The sequence below is a fragment of the Carcharhinus amblyrhynchos genome, chromosome 26, assembly GCF_965287045.1.
Source record: "Carcharhinus amblyrhynchos chromosome 26, sCarAmb.v2.hapA, whole genome shotgun sequence".
In the NCBI taxonomy this organism is placed as follows: Eukaryota; Metazoa; Chordata; class Chondrichthyes; order Carcharhiniformes; family Carcharhinidae; genus Carcharhinus; species Carcharhinus amblyrhynchos.
In genome coordinates, this window is record NC_137349.1 from 442,942 (window position 1) to 459,471 (window position 16,530).

Below are 16,530 nucleotides of genomic sequence, written 5' to 3' on the forward strand. Positions count from 1 at the left end.
TTGATGACAGTGCAACTGTGCAAACATAGCTGGAAGTATTTGTCTATCTGCAGCTCCAAGCATATCAAGAACTGGGTAAACACGTTGTCAGCACGTAATGGGTATTTATTATGTGAATTGTTATAGCTTCGTCTGCTGTGTGTACAGGAAAACATCTGCACATAACCATTGTCAGCTGCAGAAAATAACTAATAAACAGGTCAGCAGCTGTATGTATGTGAATGGATTGTATACATCATTTGGAATAAGTGATGATCAGAGTTGTGAATCATCCTTATCACTGGTTTGTTTTGAAAAGAAGTGGGGTGGCACAGTGGCACATTGGCTAGTGCTGTTGCCTCACAGCGTCAGGGATCTGGGTTCAATTGTCGGCTTGGGTCAAAGCCTGTGCAGAATTTGTACGTTTTCCCCATATCTGCGTGGGTTTCCTCCGGGTGTTCCAGTTTCCTCCCACACTCTGAAAGATGTGCTGGCCATACTAAATTCTCCCTCAATGTACCCAAACAGTCACTGGAGTGTGGCAACTAGGGGATTTTCACAGTAACGTCACTGCAGTGTTAATGTAAGTCTACTTGTGACATTAATAAATAAACTAAACTAAAACCTTGGTTAGGCTGCATTTGGAGTATTGTATACAGTCCTGGTCACCACCCTACCAGAAGGTCGTAGGAGCTTTGAAGAGAGTGCAAAGAAGGTTCATCAGGATGTCACCTGGTCTCGAGGGTGTTGGCTTTGAGGAGCGGTTCAATAAACTAGGATTATTTTCATTGGAAAGAGAGAAGCAGTGGGGAGTCCTGACAGAGGTCGACAAAATGATGAGAGGCATAGACAGGGTGGATAGTCAGAGGCTTTTTCGCCAGGGTGGAAGCATCAATCACAAGGGTGCACAGGTTCAAGGTGAGAGGGGGAAAGTTTAAGGGAGATGTGCAGGGCAAGTTTTTCATGCAGAGAAGGGTTGGGTGCCTGGAATGTGCTGTCAGAGGAAGTGGTGGAAGCAGACACATTAGCAACATTTAAGAGGGATCTGGATGAATACATGAATAAGGAGGGAATAGAGGGATGCGAACGGACGAGTAAAGGCAGAAGGTTTTTTAAGTTTAGTTAGGACATCATGATTGGCATGGGCTTGGAGGGCTGAAGGGCCTGTTCCTGTGCTGTACTTTTCTTTGATGTGGAGATACCAGTGTTGGACTGAGGTCGATAAAATGAAACGTTACGCGACACCAGGTTATAGTCCAACAGATTAATTTGAAATAACAAGCCTTTGGAATAGAACATAGAACATAGAACACTACAGCACAAACAGACTCTTCAGCCCACTAGTTGCGCTGATCACTTCTATACCTACTAAGCCATAGACCTATCTATAACCCCCAATCCCATTAGATCCCGTATACTCATCCAGAAGTCTTTTAAAAGACCCCAGCGAGTTCGCCTCCACCACCACCGACGGCAGCCGATTCCATTCACTCACCACCCTCTGAGTGAAAAACTTACCCCTAACATCTCCTCTGTATTTGTTTCCCTGCACCTTAAATCTGTGTCCTCTCGTAGCGACAATTTTAGCCCTGGGAAATAACCTCCGAGAATCCACCCTATCTATTCCTCTCAACATTTTATAAACCTCTGTCAGGTCACCTCTCAACCTTCGTCTCTCCATGGAGAAGAGACCTAGCTCCCTCAACCTATCTTCATAAGGCATGCCTCCCAATCCAGGCAACATCCTTTTAAATCTCCTCTGTACCCTGTATCCTTCCTGTAGTGAGCAACCAGAACTGCGCACAGTACTCCAAGTGGGGTCTGAAAAGGGTCTTATAATCCTTGGTCAGGTGAAATGATGAAAGATCAGTGTTCTGAAAGCTTGTGATTACAAAAAAACCTGTCAGACTATAAGAACATAAGAACATAAGAAATAGGAGCTGGAGTAGGCCATCTAGCCCTTCGAGCCTGCCCCGCCATTCAATAAGATCATGGCTGATCTGAAGTGGATCAGTTCCACTTTCCCACTTTCTCCCCATAACCCTTCATTCCCTTGTCTGTCAAAAACCTATCTAACCGTGACTTAAATATATTTAGCAAGGTAGCCTCCACCACTTCAATGGGCAGAGAATTCCAGAGATTCACCACCCTTTGAGTGAAGAAGTTCCTCCTCAACTCTGTTCTAAACTGCCCCCTCCTTATCTTGAGGCCTCTACCCTAAATGGCAAATGGAATTTAATGTTGGCAAGTGTGAGGTGGTCCACTTTGGTAGGAAGAATGGTAGGAAGGACTATTACTTACGTGGCGAAAAACTGCAGCAGGCGACGGTGCAGAGGGACCTCGGGGTCCTTGTGCATGAGTCACAAAAACCCAGCTTGCAGGTGTAGCAGGTGGTCAGGAAGGCGAATGGGATGCTGGTCTTCATAGCGAGGGGGATTGAATATAAAAGTAGGGAGGTCTTGCTGCGGCTGTATAGGGCATTGGTGAGGCCGCAGCTGGAGTACTGTGTGTAGTTTTGGGCGCCGCACCTGCGCAAGGATATTTTAGCCCTGGAGGGAGTGCAGAGGAGGTTTACTAGGCTGATACCGGAGTTGAGGGGGTTGAGCTATGAGGAGAGGCTGAATAAACTGGGCTTGTACTCGTTAGAGTTTAGAAGAATGAGGGGAGATCTCATTGAGACGTATAAGATGATGAATGGGATGGATAGGATAGAGGTGGAGAGACTCTTCCCGCTCAAAAAAGACAGTAGGACTAGGGGGCACAGCCTCAAGATAAAGGGGAGGCGGTTTAGAACGGAGTTGAGGAGGAACTTCTTCACTCAAAGGGTGGTGAATCTCTGGAATTCTCTGCCCGTTGAAGTGGTGGAGGCTGCCTCGCTAAATATTTTTAAGAAGCGGGTTGATGGGTTCTTGATAAGAGAGGGGATTAAGGGTTATGGGGAGAGGGCGGGAAAGTGGAACTGAGCCACGACAGATCAGCCATGATCTTATTGAATGGCGGGGCAGGCTCGAAGGGCTAGATGGCCTACTCCTGCTCCTATTTCTTATGTTCTTATGTTCTTATGTTCTATCCAACCCCTTCATTATCATATAAGTCTCTATAAGATCCCCCCTTCATCCTTCTAAACTCCAACGAGTACAGACCCAGTCTATTTAGTCTCTCTTCATAGTCCAACCCCCTCATCTCCGGTATCAGCCTAGTGAACCTTCTCTGCACTCCCTCCAAGGCCAATACATCCTTCTGCAAGTGCAGCGACCAAAACTGCACACAGTACTCCAGCTGCGGCCTCACCAGTGCCCTGTACAGTTGCAGCAAGACCTCCCTGCTTTTATATTTTATCCCCCTCACTATAAAGGCCAGCATCCCATTCGCCTTCTTGATCACCTGCTGCACCAGCAGACTGGGTTTTTGCGACTCATGCACAAGGACCCCCAGGTCCCTCTGCACTGTAGCATGCTGCAGCTTTTCGCCTTTTAAATAATAATCCCTCCTACTATTATTTCTGTCAAAGTGGATAACCTCACACTTGCTAACATTATACTCCATCTGCCAGGTCCTTGCCCACTCACTCAGCCTATCCAGATCTCTCTGCAGACTTTCCACACCCTCCACACAATTTGCTTTTCCACTCATCTTGGTGTCATCAGCAAATTTCGTTACCCTACACTCAGCTCCCTCCTCCAGATCGTCTATATAAATGGTAAATAGTTGAGGCCCCAGCACCGATCCCTGCGGCACTCCACTAGTCACCAACTGCCAACCAGAATAGCACCCATTGATACCAACTCTCTGCTTCCTATTAAACAGCCAATCCTCTATCCACTCTAACACCTTACCCCTAACTCCATGCACCCTAACCTTCTGTAGCAACCTTTTGTGAGGCACCTTATCAAACGCCTTTTGGAAATCTAAAAACACCACATCCACCAGTTCCCCTCTGTCTACCGCACCGTTGTATAACCTGGTGTCATACTTTTCTTCGTTCTTTGTTCTAGAATTTAGATTTTCTTCATCTTGTGGCTTTCCTGTGAACATTTCTGGGCACTTTGTTGGGTAAGTATTATTGATTGCAGTGTGGGGTGTACAAAATCTCAGTTCACTGCACAGGATCACAAAATCCCACCACATGAACGGCCAAAAGATCCATCCCACAGCTTTGAAGAATGTTCTTCATGCAGTGCTGAAAATTCTAGAATTGCTATTCCGTGCAGTTCCTGAGGTCATTAACCCTGTCCCAAATCCCAGCAACTGGGAGAATTTAATAATAACCTGTAGAATCCGTCATCCTAAAAATGTGTTCACAAACTGAAGCAGTCCTGCAGGGATCCAGAAACATTTCATGGGTTGATGTCTGAATTCCAAATTTTCCTTTCCAACCAGTAAGTGTGTGATCATTAGGGCAGCATGGTGGCACAGTGATTGGCACTGCTGCCCCACAATGTCAGGGACTCTGGTTCAATTCTGGCCTTGGGTCACTGTCTGTGTGGAGTTTGCACATTTTCCTCGTGTCTGCGTGGGTTTCCCCCGGGTGCTTTGGTCTCCTCCCACAGTCGAAAGATGTGCAGGTTAGGTAGATTGACATTAGTAGATTGCCCTTAAATGTTAGGGGGATTAGCGGGGTAAATATGTGGGATTACTGGATCGAGCCTGGATGGGATTGTTGTCAGTGCAGCTTGATGGACTAAATGACCTCCTTCTGCACCGTAAGAATTCTATGATTCTATGACTAATGATAACTGATCTTCTTTACTCCGTAAAAATCTTTGTGTCTTGGTAAGTAAGGCCCAATACAAAGTCCGTTATAACTATAAGTGTGAGGTGATTCATTTTGGTAGGACAAACTTGAATGTGGATTACAGGGTCAATGGCAGGGTTCTGAGGAATGTGGAGGAACAGAGAGATCTTGGGGTTCATATCCACAGATCTCTGAAGGTTGCCATTCAAGCGGATAGAGCTGTGAAGAAGGCTTATAGAGTGTTAGCATTTATTAACAGGGGGTTTGAGTTTAAGAGCTGTGGAGTTATGCTGCAACTGTACAGGACCTTGGTGAGACCACATTTGGAATATTGTGTGCAGTTCTGGTCACCTCACTATAAGAAGGATGTGGAAGCATTGGAGAGAGTGCAGAGGAGATTTACCAGGATGCTGCCTGGTTTGGAGGGTAGGTCTTATGAGGAGAGGTTGAGGGAGCTGGGGCTTTTCTCTTTAAAGTGGAGGAGGACAAGAGGTGACTTAATAGAGGTTTATAAGATGATGAGGGGGATAGAAAGAGTGAGCATGTAGAGGCTATTTCCTCGGGTGGATGTAGCTGTTACTAGGGGGGATAACTATAAGGTTCATGGTGGGAGATATAGGAGTGATGTCTGAGGTAGATTCTTTACTCAGAGAGTGGTTGGGGTGTGGAATGCACTGCCTGCTGTGATAGTGGAGTTGGACACTTTAGGAACTTTCAAGCGGTCATTGGATAGACACATGGAGCACTCCAGAATGATAGGGAGTGGGATAGCTTGATCTTGGGATTGGACATAGCTCGGCACAACATTGAGGGCCGAAGGGCCTGTACTGTGCTGTACTGTTCTATGTTTCTGTGTATATGCTCTGTGAGGTCTATGGATGGCAGGATTTAGGGATAATACATGCATGACAGAAAAACTGCAGGAATAGGGTGCTGGTGGGGGTACAAGATCCACATGCCCCTCTTGCTAATGGGGATTACAAGAGATTCTTCAAATGGATGGAAACCCAACAGATCTGCATTCAACCCCTCGTCTGACTTCCCCCTTGGACAATCTGCCTAAATTGACCATCCACACTTGCAAGAATTTCAACACCAGTGTTCACCTTTGGGATTCAAACTGCAAAAATCTGGAACTTGTGAGATATGAAGTAACCTAAAGTGCATCAGTGATTACTCAAGGCACATTGCAATGTAACTGTGCAGTAAGGTCAGGCAAACACGGCTGGTCTGCTTTGACATAGTGTTGCAGGAGATTTTACATTCGCCTGACACGAGGGCCAGAATCTTAGCACCATTCGCGCTGGCGGGATTTTCCCAAATTTTCCAACCTCACGCAGCAAGAGCATCACAGGCAAGCGCCTAGGGCCTCAGTTTAATATCTCATCCAAAGGTGGCTCCTTTGGCAATGTAGCATTCCCTCAGCAGTGCACTGGAATGACAACCTAGATTTTGTACTCACGTCTGAGTGGAATTGAACCTACAACCTGTTGCCTCAGAGATGGGAGACTTACCACTTACCATTGAGGCTGAGATGGTGAAAGGCATATATAAATACCAGTCTTTCATTTTCTCTCAGATATGAAACTTGTTGCTTCATTTTGCTGAAGGTTTTATTGAAACTTAGGCCGGAATATTCTCTCAGATTCTTCAGTCCCACCAGCAATGCACCACCACTCATAGGTTTTTCCTGTCAGCATTGCTGATGTTAATGGGAATTCCCATTGACAGCGGCAGAACCAGAGAATCAATGTGCCACCTCCCACTGGCGGGAAACACACCACCTCCCGCTGGCGGGAAACACACCACCTCCCGCTGGCGGGAAACACACAGCTGGGAGGCCAGATGATCTGGCCTTTAGAGTTTGACTTAATCTGTTAGTGACAGAGAGCTCAGTGCTCTCGTAACAATCAATCCCAAACATCGCTTAGTATTAGGTAGACAGGGACAATAGCACTCTGCTACATGGAAATACATTGACAATTAAAGTTAAACAGCTGATAAGGAATACTAATTGACTGGAACCTAACTACACTAAAGAGGAGGGGAGGAGAGGGGAGGGGAGGGCCTAGTGGCATTATCACTAGACAATTAATCCAGAAAACTCAGCTAATGTCCCGATGTTCTGGGGATCTGAGTTCAAACCCTGCAATGGCAGATTGTGGTATTTGAATTCAATTTAAAAAAAATTGGAATTAAGAATCTACTGATGACCATGAAATCATTGTTGATTGTTGGAAAAGCCCATCTGGTTCTCTTATATCCTTCAGGCAAGGAAATCTGCCATCCTTACCTAGACTGGCCTACAGGTGATTCCAGAGCCACAGCAATGATGTTGATTTTTAATCTCCAAGGGCAACTCGGGATGGGCAATAAATGGTAGCCAGCCAGCAACACCAAAGTCCCACAAATGAATAAGAAATAAGAAACATACTCCCTGTAACTGCCGTCAATATTTGCCATTTGCCCTGGTGATGTTTAAGCAATTTTCACTGCACTGATTCACGAACAAGGTGAATATACAATCATGGGATTCAATGTGATAAACTCCAAGGATGTAATCAGTAAGATATCATTTTATTCACTATGTTTTAAAAGAGTTCTGACACTAAGAAACAAATCAAAAAGCTATAGAAATGCATCACAAAACAATGCCATCTTGCATGTGTTTTCTAGGAAAGAAAGAGATTTATTGAGTTGTTATGTTACATGAAAACCAGCCTCCCCTGTCCTGAAGCAATGTTGGCCTTTTGGCAAGACCACCAACAAAGAAGGTTCCATTCCAAAGGAACTCTTGGTTGTATTAACCTATGAATAACATGTTTATATTTGCATAAATATGACCATTTCCTACAACATCATCAGCCCGTCCAACAGTTGCTGTGCAGAGCAGTAGAGCTGCAACAGAAGAGTCACAGATCCTTCTCTTCAGTGCTCACAACAGGTCAGTTTGGATTCACTCAGTGTGGATCTTCTGTGACGGAAATACAGTCAGGAATTTGACGGAAGATGCTTTTTAAGGTTCACTTGTATGTTGTCTCTCTAAGCCAGGTGCAAATTACAAATGTAGTCTTTCTTGGACTGGAGCATAGTCTTCTGATGAATTGCAACAACTCAGAACTTTGGTATAGGTGCTTAGCAGTTATTTTGCCCTACCTATCTACAGTCTGCCCTCCCCTCACCCCCTCCCCAACCCCAGAAACGCATACAGCATTACTTGTTTTCTCCAAGCTCCAAGCCAAAAAAAATCAGCTTCTTTCAGGTTTCTTTAAAAAAAACACAAATTGTTCCATTAAATCCTACTGCTTCTTTTTATTTGTCTATTGCGGCTGAAGGGTTTTCTTTGCCTCTACAGAAGTCCTAAAATTATATTGATGAAGAGTGCTGTAAATGGTCTCAGTAAAACATATATTTACAACAGTAAATGCTCTGTTGCTTGCGCAAGCTTTATGCAGAGAAAATAGCTCTGATTCAAGATAAGAGAAAGGAAATGTGCTTTTTTTTCCCTGTCGTAGCGTCAACTGGCAAGATTTGGTAATGATATAAGGTTCAGGGCATGTGGGCGCAAGCTGTTGCCTAGGGTACCATCATGGGTAGGAAGTGTGCTGAGAGATGTTTTCTCCTTGTTTTGTGTCCGCGGCGAGGGGACCCTTTCCCGTTTAATGAGATGAACATTTGCCGCCCTTTGTGCTTCCATTTCAGAGAGGCGTAGGTATTGTAACCATTTTCTTCTATCCTTTCCTTAAACTTACAATTGTTGTTGTACTCTTCCTAGAAAAGAAAGGAAAAAAGGATTAACATTTGGAGGCCGATTGTTAGACCACAGCAATTTTAGAAAGTCTTTCCTTCCTCATGAGGTACTGTGATTTAATCTGTTGTCTTTGTTTCCAAAAATACGCATCTACACTAACCAGGCAGAGAGACTTGTGGACAGATGCTCTCCCAAAGAAGCCAGTAAAGTTTATTAATGAGTGTCACACATAGACTTACATTAACACTATAATGAAGTTACTGTGAAAATCCATAAGAACATAAGAAATAGGAGCAGGAGTAGGCCATCTAGCCCTTCGAGCCTGCCCCGCCATTCAATAAGATCATGGCTGATCTGAAGTGTCTCAGTTCCACTTTCCCGCTTTCTCCCCATAACCCTTAATCCCCTTGTCTATCAGAAACCCATCAACCCGCGTCTTAAAAATATTTAGCGAGGCAGCCTCCACCACTTCAACGGGCAGAGAATTCCAGAGATTCACCACCCTTTGAGTGAAGAAGATCCTCCTCAACTCCGTTCTAAACTGCCCCCCCGCCCCCCCCCCCCCCCCATCTTGAGGCTGTGCCCTCTAGTCCTGCTGTTCTTTCTAAGCGGGAAGAATCTCTCTACCTCTACCCTATCCATCCCCTTCATTATCTTATACGTCTCTATAAGATCCCCCCTTCATCCTTCTAAACTCCAACGAGTACAGACCCAGTCTATTCAATCTCTCCTCATGGGCTAACCCCCTCATCTCCGGTATCAGCCTAGTGAACTTCCTCTGCACTCCCTCCAAGGCCAATATATCTTTCCGCAAGTGCAGTGACCAAAACTGCAGCTACGGCCTCACCAGTGCCCTGTACAGTTGCAGCAAGACCTCCCTGCTTTTATAGTCTATCCCCCTCACTATAAAGGCCAGCATCCCATTCGCCTTCTCGATCACCTGCTGCACCTGCAGACTGGGTTTTTTGTGACTCGTGCATAAGGGCCCCCAGGTCCCTCTGCACCGTCGCCTGCTGCAGCTTTTCGCCTTTTAAATAATAATCCCTCCTACTATTATTTCTGCCAAAGTGGGTAACTTCACACTTGCTAACATTATACTCCATCTGCCAGGTCCTCGCCCACTCGCTCAGTCTATCCACATCTCTCAGCAGACTTTCCAGACCCTCCATGCAATTTGCTTTTCCACCAATGCCCTTGTCACCACACTCTGGTGCCTGTTTGGGTACACTGAGGGAAAATTTAGCATGGTCAGTATGCCTAACCAGAACATTTTTTGTTGCCTAACCAGCATGTCTTTCAGACTGTGAGATGAAACCCGAGCATCAAGAGGAAACCCAGGCAGACATGGGGAGAATGTGCAAACTCTGCACAGACAATCACTCAAGCCATGAATGGAAGCTGAGTCCCTGGCGCTGTGAGGCAGCAGTGCAAAACACTATGCCACCATGTTGTCCATAAATGACCAGTGTGAATTTCACTGCACTAGTCATGTGTGGCAATGATCATACCTATTTAGCAGAGGAGAGTCAGTGATCTGGCAGGTTGATTTCCTTGGCTAGGGCAGAGTCAATGATCAGGGTAGCCGATGAAGTTAAACTGATGCAATTTTTCAAAGCCATTTCGGCTTTTTGGCTAAGATTAAGTTTCAGGTCAAGTCCAGGATAGGGTGCAATGCCTCACCTCATCATGTTGGAACTTGTTTTTCCTTTTTGTGGGGATTATAAAGTGGATTCATTTAGAATGTGAATTTGGTTTATTAGATAGAATAAAAATTTGGAGAAAGAAAGACTGGGAGATTGATTTTAATAATTGTCCAGCAGCAATAATGCACTATTGCAGACGAGGTTAGAAATAATTTATTTATGTGGAACATGCCTAGATTGTCACAAACCATCTTTAAAGCAGAATCCACAAATCCTTTCAAAAGGATACTGGTTAAAAATGCAGATAGGTATGAGAAAGGCCGAGGGAGTGGGAAAAGATTCAGTGGCCTGTGGGGATTGATAGAAAAGATCGCCAGGATAAACCTGATCGGCCAAATGGCCTGTTTCCATGTTTCAACAATCTCTGATTTGAAAAGCATTCGCATTTTCCCCATGTGAGTGGATTTGATAAATACCTTATGTTTGTAGCAGGGGTGAAGATGGCTGGGGAGGGTGTTAGATAGAGAGCTAGTGAGTATATCTGAGGAGGAGATTGCTTACTTCCAGCCAGACTAGGTTTTGAAACAGTAGATAAGGAAGCAGGATTGTCTCAATCCCAAAGAAAGCTTAAATATAATGGAAGGGGCAGTCAATGGATGTTTTTTATGCTTGAAAAGATGCACTTTTCCACTTGTGTTCAATATTTATCATATAATCCCTATGGCGCCCAAGGGGCCATTTGGCCTATCAGGTCTACACCGACTCTTTGCATCTTACCCACGCCCTCTCCCTTGTCCTATTCCCGTAACCCTGCGCATTTGCCATGTTCATCTAGACTACACATCTTGGGACACTAAGGGACAAATCAGCCTGGCCAATACACTTGACGCACACATCTTTGGAATGTTGGGGGAATCTGGAGCATCTGGAGGAAACTCATGTAGGCACGGGGAGAATGTGAAAACTCCACACGGAAAGTCACCCGAGGCTGGAATCGACCCAGATCCCTGGCACTGTGAGACAGCGGTGCTCACTACTGTGCCAACCAGGAAACTGCAGGAATTATTTATTCTCCTTCTCTGTTGCCAGTATTTCCTTTCCTATTTGTTCGCGCAAGAGAAGCTGTTCATTCCCTTTGAAAGGCAAAGTCATCTCAGATTTTTCAAACGTTATCAGTGGTGAGGAGGACAAGGTGGTTAGGTAGGTTAGGTGGATTGCTTCTTAGTGGCAGCTAGGGTAAATGCATGGGGATAGAGCCTAGATGGGATTGTGGTTGGTGCAGAATCAATGGGCCGAATGGCCTCCTCCTGCACTGTAGGATTCTATGATTCTATGAAAAGACAGGCAAATATGGGCTATAGCATATTTCTCCCTTCCCCTTTCACAGGATGTGTCCCATTCTATTCTTCTGTCCACAGGCAACATGACAAAGTAAATTTAACTGACAAGTAACCTTGTCCCTAAAACAACCCTCCACCCCAAAACAAAATGAAAGTTAGGATGGTTACTCAATTCTGTCAGTCTGTGATGTGGTCACAAGTCTGTAATCTGTAAAACATTACCAATGAGTGATTCATTTTAGTGGAGGTCACTGATGGAATTTTCTATTCCCAAATTTAAAATGACATTGGTGATTCTGTTCCATCGCTTTGCATTGCATTTCATCCAAGAGACACTGAACTTCAGTTGACCTGACTTATAAAAGGTCAACGGCCTCAAGATTTCAGCCAATCGCCATGCAGTTGACTTCATCGTCTGGAGCAAAGTGCAAGATAGTGGTGCGAGGAAAATTGCCACTTCATAACGTGGGGATTACAAGGATTGAAATTCAAAGCATAGAGTTATCAACCTCATCTTTGCAGATTCCAAAAGGTCAGCTCCCAGTGCCCGCAGACTGGAAGGGGCTCTGAATGAATAGCAGTTTGAATCAAAATTACAATTGTTACATTCCATTGGGGTGAGTTGCACGGTATCGCCAGAGAGCAAAAGGAGACCGTGTTCTCCCCACATTATGACTCCATAATTCATAGTTGTAGACTATAAAATATTTGATTGGTAATTACTGCAGTCAGCAAGAACATCAATGCCCAGGTCATCTAGTTTCACTGTCCCATTGAAGGTTTGAAATGAGGTTTGTAGTTGAAACACAATAAATCATACCACTCTCATCGACATCCATATCACAGTATTGAGAAACAGACTACAGAGCCTAACTGGTCATTGTCTGTGCTTATTGTCCACACAAAAACCTTTCCCCACCCCCACTTTATTTAACCCTATCAGCACAATCTTTTATTGATCTTTCTTCCTCTTCAATGCAACTATACTACTCAATTTTTTTTTGAATAAGCCACTTTTATTAATATTATTTATTCACCTACTTAGGACGCCTCATACTGATTGATAGTTCTGCAAAAATTGATTTAAGTGGCTGAATTGACCAACTCAGAGGAAGAGGAATATTCAAAATGTTCCAGGTGCCTAAGGGTTAAACGTTGAAATTTTCCGTTCCAAAAATAACATTAACTTCAAGTGTGTAGATGGCACAGTCAAACATCAAATAGTTGTGTTATGGACAATTGCTTGTGAAATCTTTCTCTCAAGCGTTTGAGAGGACCATGGACTCTTATCTTTTGACATGGAGTTAACTTTAATCAGGTATCTCAGCACAAAGATGCTTGCTATGGGAAATGGAAATTCTACACTGGACTCAAAAGGGATGTTTCCTGGCGGATGGGTATCGGTCATGTTGTTGAATAACACCAAGTGAAACAGTCTCCCAGTTCAGGAGCCTAGTGTCAGCAGCCAAGTCAGGAATCACCTTTATTTTGATTTGGTTTGATGTGATTGATTATTGTCATATCTATTAGTACACAGTGAGAAGTATCGTTTCTTGCGCGCTATACAGACAAAGCATACCATTCATAGAGAAGGAAAGGAGAGATTGCAGAATGTAGTGTCACAGTCATTGTTAGGGTGCAGAGAAAGATCAACTTAATGTGTGCTGGGTACTTTGGCGTGGTGGCACAGTGGTTAGCACTGCTGGCTTCACAGGGCCAGGGACCTGGGTTTGATTCCCAGTTTGGGTCACTGTCTGTGTGGAGTTTGCATGTTCTCCCTGTGTCTGAGTGGGTTTCTTTAGGGTGCTCTGGTTTCCTCCCACTGTCTGAAAGATGTGCTGGTTAGGTGCATTGATCTGAATAGGTGCCGGAGTGTGGTGACTAGGGGAGTTTCACAGTAACTTCATTGCAGTGTTAATGTAAGCTTTACTTGTGAGTAATAAATTAACTTTAACTGTTGTAGGTAGGCAAGAGATTCCTGATTTGACTGCCAAAACAGATCACCTGGGATGGGAAAGTGCCCATTTATAAGCACAAGAAGTCAACTTCCACCCTCACCACCCATCTCCTCTGCAACCATCCCCCCCACCGCAATAAAGACAAAACCAATTCACTGGGTAATTACTGCAGTAAAACAAGTGCTGGTGAACTGTTTCTAAGATGTCTCCAGGATTGTCTGGTGCATTGTGCTCCAGACCAAAGCAGTAACCATGATATGTGGCAAAGGAGGAATTTCTTGTGTGTCAGGTTATGAAAGATGATCCAGGCAATGTGTTTCCATTGTATTTTGTTCTTTTGTTGTCCTTATCAAGGATGAAATTCATCACACTTAACCAGTATCAGTGGCAGGTATCAGAATCCACTCAAATGCAGGGTCGGGTGTGAAGTTCAGCAAAAGGCATTATTCTAACAGCTGCTAGGTAATTTAGTAAATAAATAATATGGACAAGGATGGGCTGAACTCCTTGTGTCCTTTTCAGTTCATAAATCAACAAACTTTGGTACATTATTTAAGAAAAGTAACAGCCCAGAAATGACAGAATCCATGATCATATTTCCTATTATAGAGTAAAAATTGAACATTTTACAAAGTGAAGTGACATTTTAGCAATAACTGGCCAATGGAGGGGGAAAACATAAGATAAAGTTTATTTATTAGTGTCACAACTAGGCTTACATTAACACTGCAATGAAATTACCATGAAAACCCCCTAGTCGCCACACTCTGGCATCTGTTCAGGTACACCGAGGGAGAACTTAGCACGACTAATGCACCCTAACTAACACAACTTTCAGACTGTGGGAAGAAACTGGAGCACCCGGAGGAAATCCAGACAGACACTGGGAGAACATGCAGAGTCTGCACAGACAGTGACCCAAACCAGGAACTGAGTGCGGGGCCCTGGTGATGTGAGGCAGCAGTGCTAACCACTGTGCCACCATGTCACCCGATAGTCTTATGAGAGTGTACTGCTGTGTGTTTTGAATAAGACTTCAAACCAAGCCAGCTCAGATGAAAGTTCAGATATTCCAGCTAATACTCAACTCTTTGGAAAGTCACTGTCACATTTCAACCTTGTTTTGTGGGATCTTTATATAATTTTTTAGCTGGCTTTTAATTTTAAGCTCCGCCCCCATGTGGCTTCCGAGGCAGGGAGAAGAGCGTAAAACCGCACGGATGGGATTCTCTTCACCCTGTCCACTCCAACCCCAGATGCAATTTCACAGTAGGTCAGACAGGGCCTCCGACAGGAATAATGCTCATGCCTCTATTAACGCCCTCAAGTGGCCAAATAAAGACCAATTATAGCCTTCTCCCCCTATCCAGCCTCAATTTTTAGGCTGGTGGATGCTGACTGGATCAGATTGTGAATTGAATATGTTAACAATTTTGATCTTGGGCTGGAAGGGGACCTGGTCTAGTGCTCACCATCCTGAAAATTCAGGCCTCAGTTTGCCTACCTAACTGTGGTCTACCTGCACTTCTAAAGTCATCCATTTGCTGTGAAGTCTTTATGACATTGTTTAAATGTGAATGATGCTAGTTCTTTCTTTCCTATCACCAGTCAATGAATCTTGTTGGAAACTACACATTATATTGATTAAGTCAAGGATCGGGCTGGGTCTTCAAGTCCCTTCAGTTTCACTACTTAGATGATGGTGGGCACAGTAAGAAGTCTCACAACACCAGGTTGAAGTCCAACAAGTTTATCTGGAATCTTGAACTTTCAGAGTGCTGCTCCTTCATCAGGTGAGTGGATGAGATGAAGGCAATTGTATGTAGTGTAGGCAGTCCTTGACTTTATGCCATCCGAGTTATGATGAGCGGCACTTACAATATTTATAAACTGACACTCTGAAATTATTATATTAGTTTTGGCTTCATGGTGCCATGCCAATGAACAAAGTTCAAGAATTTATACACGCGCATCGACATTCTGTGCCACCCATCTCCCTGACTCAAGGCATTCAGTTGCTGTTCCAATGTGTTTTTACTTAGTGAATCTTTATGTTTCCAAATTTCTTAATTAAAATTTATATTTTATAATATAAATTTAAGGCTATATTGCTATTTTGTAATTAAGTACAAAATTCTAGGTTATTTTGAAAATAGAGTGTCAGGTCTTGGTTCAGGAAGCAGTCCCTGATTTATAACATTGTTCTTATGAAACAATTAATTCTGACTCGCAATGTTTCAACTAACGATGCATTTTTCAGGAACCAAGGACTGCCTATGCTCTAGGATTGTCTGGATGCCTTCAGGAGTAGAAAATGGAAGGGGAATGGGGACAGCAATGAACAAAGGGAAGTCAACACGACATGTATTTTTTATTTTGCACATTAATAGTTCAATGAATTTCTTCAAATTAGGTTTTAATTTACTAATTTTTAATGTCAATTTTTTTTATATTTAGGGGAAGTGATGGCATAGTGGTATTATCGCTAGACTGTTAATCCAGAAACACAACTAATGTTCTGGGGACACCGATTCGAATCCCGTCACAGCAGATGGTGGAATTTTAATTAAATTAAAAATATCTGAAATTAAGAATCTACTGATGACCATGAACCCATTATTGATTGTCAGAAAAACCCATCTGATTCACTAATGTCCTTTAGGGAAGAAAATCTGCTGTCCTTATCTGGTCTGACCTACATGCAACTCCAGAGTAATGTGGTTGACTCTCAACTGTCCTCTGACATGGTTTAGCAAGCCATTCAATCGTTACAAAGTCAATGGCAACTAGAAATGGGCAATAATTGCTGGCCAGCCAGCAAAGCCCATGTCCCACAAATAGAAAAAAGCAAAATATTTTCATATGTAGGTATTGGCTGAAGGTAAAAGAGTTTAAAGGACGAGTTTTAATTCACTGATGATGTGTCACAGGAATGTTGCAAATTTACAATACAACAGGAAGCTATTTAGCCCATCATGTTTGTGTTTGCTGGAAAAGAGCTCCACAGTCTAACTCAACTTCCAGCTCTGGTTATTTGATGCAATTATTGTAATTCAATAAAATTAGCTTTTGACATTTATAGACCATGTATCTTTCTTTAGAGACCATGTCAAAGAGTTTCTGA

The 16,530-nt window shown here is 43.6% G+C and overlaps 1 protein-coding gene across 2 annotated transcripts in view; it reads right to left on the reverse strand.

The window, feature by feature from the left end:
• Positions 1-7,944: 7,944 nt before the first annotated feature.
• fgf22 (fibroblast growth factor 22) overlaps positions 7,945-16,530 on the reverse strand; it is a 181,750-nt gene continuing 173,164 nt past the window's right edge. For both annotated transcript variants that reach the window (XM_080212653.1, XM_080212652.1), the window contains one exon: positions 7,945-8,485. In XM_080212653.1, the coding sequence (XP_080068779.1) occupies positions 8,291-8,485 (195 nt within the window). In that variant the 3' untranslated portion in view covers positions 7,945-8,290. The remainder of the gene's footprint in view (positions 8,486-16,530) is intronic.